At 33.3% G+C, this 12,310-nt stretch overlaps 1 protein-coding gene and 1 long non-coding RNA gene across 2 annotated transcripts; both read right to left on the reverse strand.

Annotated features, from left to right (window-relative positions):
• Positions 1-3,366: 3,366 nt before the first annotated feature.
• On the reverse strand, positions 3,367-4,392 carry LOC142636695 (uncharacterized). Its single transcript, XM_075810979.1, has 2 exons — positions 4,126-4,392; positions 3,367-4,037 (listed from the first exon to the last, which is right to left on the reverse strand). The coding sequence occupies exons 1-2, from the start codon at positions 4,297-4,299 to the stop codon at positions 3,504-3,506; spliced, it is 708 nt and encodes a 235-aa protein (XP_075667094.1). The 5' UTR covers positions 4,300-4,392; the 3' UTR covers positions 3,367-3,503.
• A 4,449-nt stretch (positions 4,393-8,841) lies between these two features.
• LOC142636706 (uncharacterized) lies at positions 8,842-9,850 on the reverse strand. Its single transcript, XR_012844372.1, has 2 exons — positions 9,659-9,850; positions 8,842-9,564 (listed from the first exon to the last, which is right to left on the reverse strand). It is a non-coding gene; the product is annotated as an uncharacterized LOC142636706 (long non-coding RNA).
• Positions 9,851-12,310: the final 2,460 nt, after the last annotated feature.

A 12,310-nucleotide genomic window follows, 5' to 3' on the forward strand; every position in this document is an offset into this window, starting at 1 on the left:
TACTAAGTGTTAAAAACGAACCTAAGTTACGTCGATCCTCGGATCATCTACTTTGGGAAAATTAACATTTCAATGTATTCAAATATCAAGCTGAAGCTTGGTATGCTGGATCCTCGGACCACATACCTCGTCGAAATTGATAATCTTTACTAAGTGTTAAACAGAACCTAAGTTACGTCTGATCCTCGGATCATCTACTTTGGGAAAATTAACATTTCAATGTATTCAAATATCAAACTGAAGCTTGGTACGCCTGGATCCTCGGACCACATACCTCGTCTAAATTGATAGTCTTTACTAAGTGTTAAACAGAACCTAAGTTACGTCTGATCCTCGGATCATCTACTTTGGGAAAATTAACATTTCAATGTATTCAAATATCAAACTGAAGCTTGAATGCCTTTGGATCCTCGGACCACATACCTCGTCTAAATTGATAGTCTTTACTAAGTGTTAAACAGAACCTAAGTTACGTCTGATCCTCGGATCATCTACTTTGGGAAAATTAACATTTCAATGTATTCAAATATCAAACTGAAGCTTGGTATTCCTGGATCCTCGGACCACATACCTCGTCTAAATTGATAGTCTTTACTAAGTGTTAAACAGAACCTAAGTTACGTCTGATCCTCGGATCATCTACTTTGGGAAAATTAACATTTCAATGTATTCAAACTTGAGAAATATTATTATAAACCATCCTCGGAAACAATCCGAGGACGATTTCTCAGTCTTACTCTTTGCAAACGATTCTTTGTTTTGTTCCATTGGGCCCAAAGCCCGTTCTTTTTGTAATTGTCTAAACCATTCTTGAAATCTAAATTACCAACCCACCCTCTACAAATTCATTGTGAAAAAAGGCCTTTCAAGCCCATTTTCCTCCCAGTCGTGGTTTGGGAATTTGAATTGTGTCCTTACATAGAGAATTCTAGCAATTCATTCGTCAATACATACTTACATTTGTGAAACATTTTCAATTGTTTAATTTCCAAACTTGAAATTTTCATTTAGAGCATTATTGAGGTGAACAATAAGTATATACAATGTAAGTTTTTGAAGCAAACAATGGATTTTTTAAGGCTAAATTACACTGATATCCCCTGCATATAGCGAAATTAAACTCACTATACCCAATTTTTATTCCATGTGTCAATTATTTTGATCATTTTGGGATAAGATATGTCATTTCTTGAAAATTAGGTATAACGGGTCTAATTTAACCATATCTCGGAGGTGTCAATGTAATGTACCCCAACAAAAAAAAACACGATGTTAATTTTCAACATGTACATCATAGAAAATGAGAAAGTATGATTTACCCTCGTGGTTTATAGAATTTGGATTGTGATCAGCTATTGGGGACCTAACTGGCAGCCCATGTCATGATTAGCAGGATAAAACAGAGGCATCACTAGTGTTTTCAACCTTCAAACTTTTGGGGCAAGGTGATGGTGTCCTAACGACAGTTAATGCCAGAACTATAAATTTTTTTGTGTGATTTGAGGAAATATCCTCGATGGGATGACTTTGGCCTTGGGAACACTTTTCAAGCGGCTAAGCATGCCACCCAATTTTAAACAAGCACTTTATGAGGTATGCATTCTAGACTTACTTAATGTTCAAAGTGCCTTTCGATCAATCCCACTGGTTAGCCTAAAACATAGAAAGTAGGTTATTCAATTCTAGCAGGTTCAGACTCGGAGAATTTCAACTTGTCGGCCATCCTACTTGCTTGAAATCCTTGGTGTGAGTCCTCTTTCAAAAAATTACCCCTTACTTTATAATCTATATACCATTATATACACACCCTAGTTACTTTCTACCAAATTACTTTAGTACCAAGACAAGTTCATTCCAGTTTGATATATTTCTTTGGCAATCCCTAAGGACAAAGTATAGTTTGTGATAAGGGTAATTTTGGAAAGATATCAAACTCGTTCACAAAGGATGAAACTGTTGGGTTTAGTAAACTCGTTAGCCATGCCATGCCATGCACTTAATAAAGAAGACGACGTCTACACACCCAAAGCTGATGACTCCGATCTTGACCCGTCGGCTCGTCTTCCAAGCAGACGACATTTTGGACCTGACGACTTGAACGTATAGACAAGATAGGTAGCCGACGGGATTAAGTTGACGGGAATAAAGAAGCTCCTGACAGACCTAACATGACTTTTCTTGGACTCCACGAATTGGTGTAAATGGAAACATCTTATGCCCCACGAATAACCCTAATCGAGAAGATCTCTACAAGGAAAGAGTCCTGTAAAATACGCGCATTAATAAGAATCCTCTCTACAAGGAAAGATCTTCTCTGCCAAGGAATGAATGTCAACTCTACACTACTATAAAAACTCTAAAGCCCTCACAAACCAAGGTACGCATAATTCATTTCAGCTTTGGTAGTCTAGAGTTGTGAAAAGTTCTCTAACTTGACCGTCAAAGGGTATTTGGCCAGTACCACACCGGTATTCTTCGTAGGTTCTTCTACGTAGGTCTTGTTTGAAGCACATGAGGACCGTGCAGCTAACTGATGATTTTTGGCATTATTAGTTTGCTTTATGACATGGGGATGTTCTTGTCTTGATTAATGTAGACGCAATTGTTCAGACTACCTTTAGATATATAATAGCTCCAGGTGGGTAAAGATATTAATCATTAATTATTTTCATAAAAAAATCTTAATCATTCCCTTCTGCACTTAAATCTATCACGTTCATCCCACTTCAATTTGATGTTACAAATTTCTTTATCACTTGAAAAACAATAAGATATAATTTCTAATTGGCTATTCTGAATCTCCCAACAATTATTATAATGAAAGGCTGGCTAAAATTGAGTTGTACTAATACAAGTCAATGATGCACGTGACTTTGAGGACTGGAGCCAAGTGTTGTGATGCTATACCATATAATGCAACCACAAAGTCATGCTGAATTTATTTTTGTAAGTGTGAAAATTATCCGAGTTTGTCTATCAAGCTTATACAACTTATGTTGCGTGTAAAGAATAAAACGTCAACAAACTTACAACTCACTTTGCTTAGAGAAAAAGTATCCACACATGGTTTATGCTGCTTTCAAGCTTTTGCGCAGAGATTGCAAACAATGACTAACTAATCAAACAGGATTGAGGGAGACTAATTGCTGTTTCTAACCAGGAAATGGTTTTTAAGATTGGAACATAGGTAAATGAACTTACAGTTAAAATCAAATTTTCAGCTATCTAGATAATCTTTTCTAACTTTTTGTTGTAATTAACAACACTCAGAACCTTCTTTTGACAACTTATTCTGAATCTGAATACACTTATCTGAAAAGAAAATGTACTCTGATTTTTGAATCTGTAAAATTTTGCTTCTTTCGGACATGAATTCAAATAATATTACTTGCATCAATCAGAGTTCCTAACAGAAATTTAATGTCAAATACTTCATTTTAACAATACAAATTGAGGCAAGAATTAGGCCTTGCACATTATGATGCTAAATAAAGGTAGCTGCCTTAGACATCCCGCCGAGCATTCCTTTTGGCTGTCTGGGTTCCAGAACCATACTCATTGAACGGAGTTGAATTGCTATCGAGGTAATGGAGGAGTATCACAATACTGACAGAGCAAATAAACATGGGTATTGGACCAAAAAACCATAGCAGCAAATTAAGAGCAAAATATAGTGCTCTAAGCCCAAGTGACCAAAGTTCACCTCCCCTTATAACTGATGCCTCTACACAACTCGCAGATACATCACTACTTGGGTTGCTTATTAAATAGCTAGCATGGACAAGATGCCTTGCTGACTGAACAAAGCATGAAAAAGCAAGGAGAAAGCAGGTTAAGAGGGTTATGAACTTGATAGCCATGGTGGATTGCCTTCTGTCACCGTAGATTATAGTACTCTCAAAGACAACATTGGCAGCGTTTGCAATCCAAGCTCCAATGATAGAGCACAAAGTCAAAGAGATTGTTGCCAAGTAAATTGATGCAGTAGTGTTGGAACCGGTCACAGTTAGAGCAGTGCTAACATTCTTTTCCTTATCCTGCAATATTTCCAAAGGTAATTAAGAAATCTGCCTAAACAAATTCTGTGTAACCAAAAAGGATGAAAGAAAAGGAAGTAATACTTGCCTTCATGATGCTTTCAACCCAGGCTCTCTTGTCATTGTTCTCAAACCCCATGAATGTGGTGTGAGGTCTATGAATGTATCTGTAAAGGAGGACCAGATGGTAAGCAAACATGATCAGCAACCCACTAGGGACCAATACCAAATCAAGTTCCTGCTCTCCGAAGCTGAAACCCATGATTTTCTTTGAGAGGTAACCAACAACAAAGATGAGTTTGTGAGGTTTTTATGTGAAGGGGTTCCGTGGACTTCTTGATTTCTTTAAACGCAACTTTGACTTCTGGAGTTGGGCAGCAAGAACAAGTTGGAATTTCCATTTTCACCTATATATGTTTATAAAAATAAATAACAAATTATATAAACAACAAAATTATTTTAATAGTTTAGTCGTTATGAAGTGCATGATATTTTAAATTTTAATCTGGAATCATGCATGAGCGTTCCTTTCATTTATAACATTTATAAAAATAAATCCAAATTAACATTAGACAGACCAATTAGTTTTGGTCTTCAGTAAACCTATTGACTAATTAATGCACAAAATAAAATTAATGACATTTTCCACACTAGTTAAATTGACAAGTTTTTATTGGTTCTCATTTGGATTAATTAGTATCACTAACAATATGTTACATTTATAGGTGTCAATTTCTTTTTTTTGGGTACTTCTTTTAAGCTTATTAGCAAGTAGCCTCACTTCATGTACTCATTGTGATATTGAATATAATATGCAACTTGTGTTGTGAGGCCTACAGTTGAGTCCCACAAGGTTAGGCAAATGACATGAATATTGACGTGCATTACTAGGTCATTACGCATACGAAATAAACTACGGTCATAAAGAATGGGCTCACCACTTGCGGTCACTAAATGAATGGTCTCGAGTCTCAACCTCTAAATAGTGTTTCTAGAAAATTAATGGGACCTATCCTAGATGAGTTTTCAATTTCTACAAAATTGAAGGTCAACATCATTTTTTCCCCAAAAGCAAGGTTAACATCATTTACGTAGCTTGTTAGAAAGCAACTCGAACTACTACCTCACAAATGAAATAACTGTATCAAGGGGCTATTTGAATATCGTTTATAAGAGGCTATTTAGATACTGCTTATTACTGAAAATACTGTAACAAAATTATTTTTAAATGTGTAAATAATGCTGTATGACCTAGTTTTAAAGTTGTTTAAAAAAAAAAAACTTGTGGGTCCCATGAACAGTGCACGAAACCCACTTAAAAAAAACGTGTGAGCTAGGAAATGCAACTCACACTAAGTCTTAATTTTGGCTTAAGAAATAGATAATAACAATGACAATAATACCTTCATTAGTCTAGGACCATTTAGTTACACACTTAATTGTTTTTTTTTTTACCTCTAATTTTTCCCTTCATTTTATTTGTTTAGGCATTGAATTTTGAGATTTATATGGACCATAGATTTTAAAAATGAGATCCTAACCAATTTCTCGAGACGAGAGAGCAATGGTGGATGGGGGTAGGGCCGGCCCTAGGCTTAGGCCACTTAGGCAATTGCCTAGGCCCCTTACTAGAGAAAGGCTCCAAATTTTGGGGCAAAAATTGAAATATATATTTATTTTAGATTTTTTTTTTTGAGATATGGAAAAAAATTAGTTTTACATTTTTCTTCTACTTTTAAGAAGTATAAAGAATTGAGTAATGCTAAAGATAATACAACTTTAAATACATAGGACTTACAAATATGTGTTATTAATTACAAGAAATAATTTAGATAGGAAAATACTATAAATACAATAAATTTTACTTTAAAACCTTTATACAAATTGATGTGACAATTAATATAATTTGTAAACGTCAACAACCTATTAAATGCATTTTTAAATTACTTAGTGATACATCTTTATAAGCATCATGTTGTAAAATTTATAATATCCCTAACATTATTCATTCAAATGCTTGCTTATTATCTTCTTGAAGTGTCATTAATCATATTCATTGCTACAATTTTTGTAAGTTTTTTTAGTAAATTTTGTTATAGTTTTAACATTTCTTCAAAAAAAAATATATATATATATATATATATATATTACAAGATAAAAAGAAGGACAAAGTTTAGCTACAAAATTAGTTGTAACCTTAGGCTACAAACTTACTTAATATTTTTTTATTAGATGTGAATTTTGACAAATTCACCATTGGATTACATTTTCTTCTTATTTCTTCCATGCTTGCAAAATTTCAAGAAAATTAAAGACCTCTAGCTATATCATCAATAAATTTTTTAAATTGTAAGTTTTTGTAATTTAAAATTTTGCATAAAATATATGCTTATAGATCATATAGTAAATAATATACAATTGACATAAAATTTGAGAAGTGTATTAAGAGCATAAAGAACATGCAATTCAACGGTTAGATTTTCAAAATATGTTGTAATATTTATTTTATTGAGTGAGTTTACAGCTCTAAGCTACAACCAATTTTGTAGCTAAACTTTGTCCTTAAAAAATGCACTTTTGTTATATAAGAATTATGATATTGAAAACTAGTTAAATATTATTTAATTAATAATAAAATGCCCCATTCAAACATATCGCCTTAGGCCTCAAAGTTTGTTGGGCCGCCCCTGAATGGGGGAGTACTGATTCCTTTACGTTCAATTGCATTGGCCTCTTGCTTAAATCTCAAGCTGAATATAATTTTGTACATGATTTACACAAAGAATTCAAGCTGGAATTGTATTTGCAGGGAGCCTCTTTGAAATTTATCCATTCATGCCATACACAGACAGAAAGCAAAAAGCATTAGCATGAGATTATGGGGGCCAAGGCCAATTCTTAGGAGCAACCTACTAACACTAGGTTGAATTACCGCTAAAATTAAGACATTGGATGATCATCATTAATTACTGCCATTGGGGCCTCCAAAACAATCTAATTGTATTTAAGAGTTCTTACATAATCCAAATACCTTCAAAACAATTTGATAATATTTAAGAATTCTCATATAATTTAAATATAATAGTATATATAATTAGGGTGGCGCTTGTATCCAATGACCAATTCCATCGGATACGTTTCGATGCGGACACATGTCTAATTATCTGTTATCTTTATATGTAGCTACTTATGTTTGAACATTTTTAAAGAAGTAAAACAAAACCCAAACTCTTATTATTCTCTTTTTACACTAGGGCGACATGTATTAAAGATTAGGGGTGTGCAACAGCTTACCGTCATCGAGGAAACCGACCGGCACCGATCATTCCAAACCGCAACTACAACCGACTGACAGTACCGGTGCCAGCAAGCAGAGGGCAAGGGGATTTCTGATGCTAGTGTGGTACAAACGTCAGAGTAGAATGTCTGAAACCAAAGATGAGCCAAGCCGAACCGATACGATACAGAGATATAAATTTCAATTGAAGTAATATGGCGTTGTTTCACTAGGATTTCTTAAATTTTTTTATTTTTAAAAAGTCTTCATTTCACTTTTTATTATAAAAAAATAAAATAAAAAATAAAAAAAAGAGCAAAACTACGTCATTTTATGCTAGGTTTTCTGAGTTTTGCCTACTATTCATTCTATTCTATTTCTGAGTATTCTTTGACCGCTGGCCTTCACTCTCTCTCTCGCTCTCACCTCTCGGCTTGGCTAGCCTTTGCCCTCTCAAGTCTCATCATTAGACGCCTCACCAATCAAGCAGTTGTAGCCAGCCACTCAGCCCAATCTGCAGCAAGCCATCTATAATCCCCTCTCATCTCTCACCTTTCGCTCTTAAGGCTTAAGTTCTTAAGAATCTCTTTCTCTATATGTCTGATTCCAAACTCAGTTTATAATGTTACACTATTACTTCAAGTTCAAGTCCCACTCCCACATCCATCATGTATTCATGTCTAGTTGTCTGCCAATTAAAATTTAAATAACATTTATGGCATTTTTTTTTTCGTGTTACACTGTTGGACTTTTTCTTTAAATAACTAAAGTTTAATAGCATCCATAGTTCTGGATATTGGATAGTATAAAGTTTATAGTGTTTTTTTTTTTTTTTTTAATGTTACACTGTTGGACTTTTTCTTTAAATAACTAAAGTTTTAATAGCATCCATAGTTCTGCCTAGTATAAAATATAGTGTTACACTGCTTGAAAGTCCCATTTTTTTTATATATACAAAAAAAAAAAAAAAAAAAAACAGTTTTTTTAATGTTCAAACCGACCATACCAATTATACCGACTGCAAAAGACCGTACCGCAAAGTGTCAAAAAACCAACACTAGGCGGTATGCACTGATTCCAATTACGAGAAAACCGATCCCTATCAGTACGGTAATAAATTTAAGAAAAAACCGAACTACGCACATCCCTAATAAAAATACCGTATTGCTGAAAGTTTTGTTTAAGTCCCAAGTAGCCGAGGATGCATTGTGAATATGAAGAAAATTATAAGGTGGGTACCATATAACAAGGAATAAGTTAATTGTTACATATCCAAAAAAGAAAAACTTCATTGTTACAGAATGAGTGGGCCCAGCTCTCAATGGCGTTATTCTACGTCAATAAACAAATAGTTCATGATTGCAAGACTATTTTAGTATTTATAACACCATTTTTATTTTTATTTTATGTTTCTAAAATCTAGCTGTGGTGCACTCACCCAATGAGCTTGCGTGAATAGAAAATGTTGATAGACCTTCGTCTTCCAAATACTATAGACCTTGGCTTTAAGATTCTTAGCCCCTTGTAAGAGAATCCAATTGCTTCATTAGAGCATCCACGTTGGTGGAGCTATAATTTACAAACTGAAAAAATAATAAGCACAACAATCTATCTCTTTACAATATTTTCCTCAATCTAGTCTCAGGCTGACCAGAAAATGCAGGAAGTATACCTTTTGACTCAGCAAAACCCAATTTCAATCAACAATCAAATTATTAATATAGAGCAAACAAACATGGGTATTGGACCAAAAAACAAACAATAATGATATCACAGTAAATGTGAATTGGTATCGAGGCAATGGAGGATTATCACAATCATGATGGAGCAAACAAACATGGGTATTGGACCAAAAAACCATAGCAGCAAATTAAGAGCAAAATATAGCGCTCTAAGCCCAAGTGACCAAAATTCACCTCCCCTTATAACTGGCAATACCACACTACTCGCAGATACATCATTACTTGGGTTGCTTATTAAATAGCTTGCATTGACAAGATGCCTTGCTGACTGAACAAAGCATGAAAAAGCAAGAAAAAAGCAGGTTAGGAGGCTTATGTACTTGATAGCCATGGTGGATTGACTTGTGTCGCCATAGATTATGGTACTATCTAAGAGGGTATAAGTAGAGTTTGTAATCCAAGCTCCAATGATAGAGCACAGAGTCAAAGAGATTGTTGCCAAGTAAATTGCTGCATTAATGTTGGAACTGGTCACAGTTAGAGCAACGCTAACGTTCCTTTTCTTATCCTGCAATTTCCATAAGTAAAAATTAAGCAAATCTGCTTAAACATACAAATTCTGTCTAACCAAAAAGAATGAAAGAAAAGGGAGTAATACTTGCCTTCATAATATTTTCAACCCAAGCTCTCTTCTCATTGTTCTCAGACCCCATGAATGTGGTGTGAGGTCTATAAACGTATCTGAAAAGGAGGTCTAGGTGGTAAACAAACATGATCAGCAACCCAGTAGGGACCAATACCAAATCAAGGTCCTGCTTTTCGAAACTGAAACCCATGATTTTCTTTGAGAGCTCACTAACAACAAAGAAGAATTTGTGAGGTTTATATGTGAAGGGGTTCCGTGGTCTTCTTGATTTGTGTAAACTTAACTTTGACTTCTCAAGTTGGGCAGCAAAACAAGTTGGATCTTAACTTCCATTTTCACCAATATGTTTATTATAGTAATCGTTATGAAGAGCATGAATATTGCAAATTTTAATCTGGAATCATTATTAGTGTTCACTTTCATTTTATAACAACTTAAAAAATAATAAATCCAAATTAACATTAACTGAGACACCAATTAGTTTTGGTAATAGGTAAACTTATTAACATTTTTTCACCAATTAGTTTAATTTGGTCATAGGTAAACTTATTATTATTATTATTTCTTTGAGAATGTAAACTTATTAGTTACAAGCCTGACTTTGTACTTGTATTGAATTTAATATGCAACCTGTCTTGCCAGGCCTACCGTTGAGACCCACATGTTTAGGCATGTGGCCTGATATTGAGTTGCATTACCCATAGGGAATAAATTATTAGTTCCTAAATTAGTCCTCTTCTTTTTTAAAAGTTTTAACTTATGATATTCACTCTTAATGATAACTCTTTATTATCAGATCATGATTCTATTTAGTTTTTTTTGTAGACGAGAATTGAACTTCATATATCTTATTCCACCATTAAAAATTTTATCAGTTGAGTTAACTAGAAACCACATTAGCTCAGGGCTACTAGTTTGCAATCAAATAAAGAATGATTTCATCTAAAAACAAAGAATCAAACGAAGAATGACCATATAAAATTGATATGACAATAAATATGATTTGGTGAGCTTAAACTATTTCATAATTGGGCAAGATTTAGGTATAAACTACAGTACTTAGTTGTTGTTTCTTAGTTTCTTCTCTTAAGATTTTGCCAAGTAGATTCTTTTCTCATAGAATAAAAATGTATTTTTTTAGTTAAGTAGTCACGTGACAGAATTAAAAAAAAGGAACCTAAAGAACATTACTTAAGGTATTGTACGTAAGTTTTGTCATTCATAATTAACGTAAATTTACAAATTTTATATCAGTTTGTTAATTTTAATGTACTAAGGTTTGTAGCAGCGGTAGAATTAATCTCATCCACCGCATATGGTTACCTAATAAATCTTCTCAACCTTTAAAATTGTGTTTATATAAAATAATGGGACCTATCTTGTATGAGTTTCCAATTTCTACAAAATTGAAGGTCAACATCATTTTTTCCCGAAAAGCAAGGTTAACATCACTTCCGTAGCATTTTAGAAAACTCGACAAGGCATTGATGTTAACCTCATTCAATGAGTAGATGAGTAGATGATAAGGCATTGAATTTTGACATGTATTTGCCGGGAGGCTCTTTGAAATTTATCCGTTTTTGCATGCCCTCGTATTTGTGGTCATTAGAAAGTATATATGCCCCTAACCAGACCTGGAGTAGTTGTACAGAGACACAAAGCAAAAAAATAAAACATTTTGGGCGACTTGTATAGTTGTATTGTATGGTATCAAAGTTACTATATAGCTGAAATATTGTGCGAGTCCCACGTGTAGCTGAAGATGCATTGTGCGTACGAACAAATGATCGATTAGTATTTTTTTCGATTACTAATTGATGATCGATTAATTAATATTTCTTTTATTTTAATATTATTAATTAAGCCCAAATATTAACCAATAAATAAAATAGTTTTTTTTTTTACGAAAAAGAATTTTACGTTCACAATATTTTTTATAATACTTTCACAATAAATTCTAAGTAGTGGGATGCTACTAGCTGTTATTAGTGGTTAAAAAAATAATTTCAATGGTAGGTTTAACTTAGAACTAGTAACAACTTAAACACCCAGAATTTGTTGTAAAAATATTATGAATTTAGTACTTCTGAAAAAAAAAAAAATAAATAAAGCAATACACAAAATTTCACAAGATTTTTCACAACAATTGAGTTGGCAAATTTTTACTAATTCTCATCTAGATCCACCACTAATGTCACTTTTTGACTTACTATTATTAATCTGCCACATCAACAGATGTGAAATGTTGTCAATTTTTTTGCATCTATAAACGTTCTCAATAAAAAAATAAAAAAAATTCTAGTTGGTTCATATTAATTAGTAATTTTGCATCTAATAAGAGAATAGAGTTTAAGCAATATTTAGATTATTTTTTAAAAATTCATTTTTAAATATATAAAAGGCCTCATTTTATTTTTCGTCTTAGGCCCCTCAATACATAAAACCGCCCCTGTCCTTAATTAAAGCAAGGGATGACCAAAACTAGTCCATCTATTTATGAAAATTTTTAATTATTCCATGGCCACTTCTAATTTGTCTTGTGGTGAAACTAGTAATCAAGAAAAGCATTTCCATTTCCAATGGGTTCTAGTTAATTCAACTAGTAAAATCTCTGATAATTGAATAAGAGATTTGGGGTTCAATCCTCACTTTCACCAAAAACTGATTG

Source organism: Castanea sativa, chromosome 5 (genome assembly GCF_040712315.1).
Source record: "Castanea sativa cultivar Marrone di Chiusa Pesio chromosome 5, ASM4071231v1".
NCBI lineage: Eukaryota > Viridiplantae > Streptophyta > Magnoliopsida > Fagales > Fagaceae > Castanea > Castanea sativa.

Coding starts and splice junctions, on each gene's coding strand:
- LOC142636695 (XM_075810979.1), bottom strand. CDS start 4,299: ATGGGTTTCAGCTTCGGAGAGCAGGAACTTGATTTGGTATTGGTCCCT. Junction 4,038..4,125: donor GGGTTGAAAGCATCATGAAG/GCAAGTATTACT, acceptor GAAATATTGCAG/GATAAGGAAAAGAATGTTAG.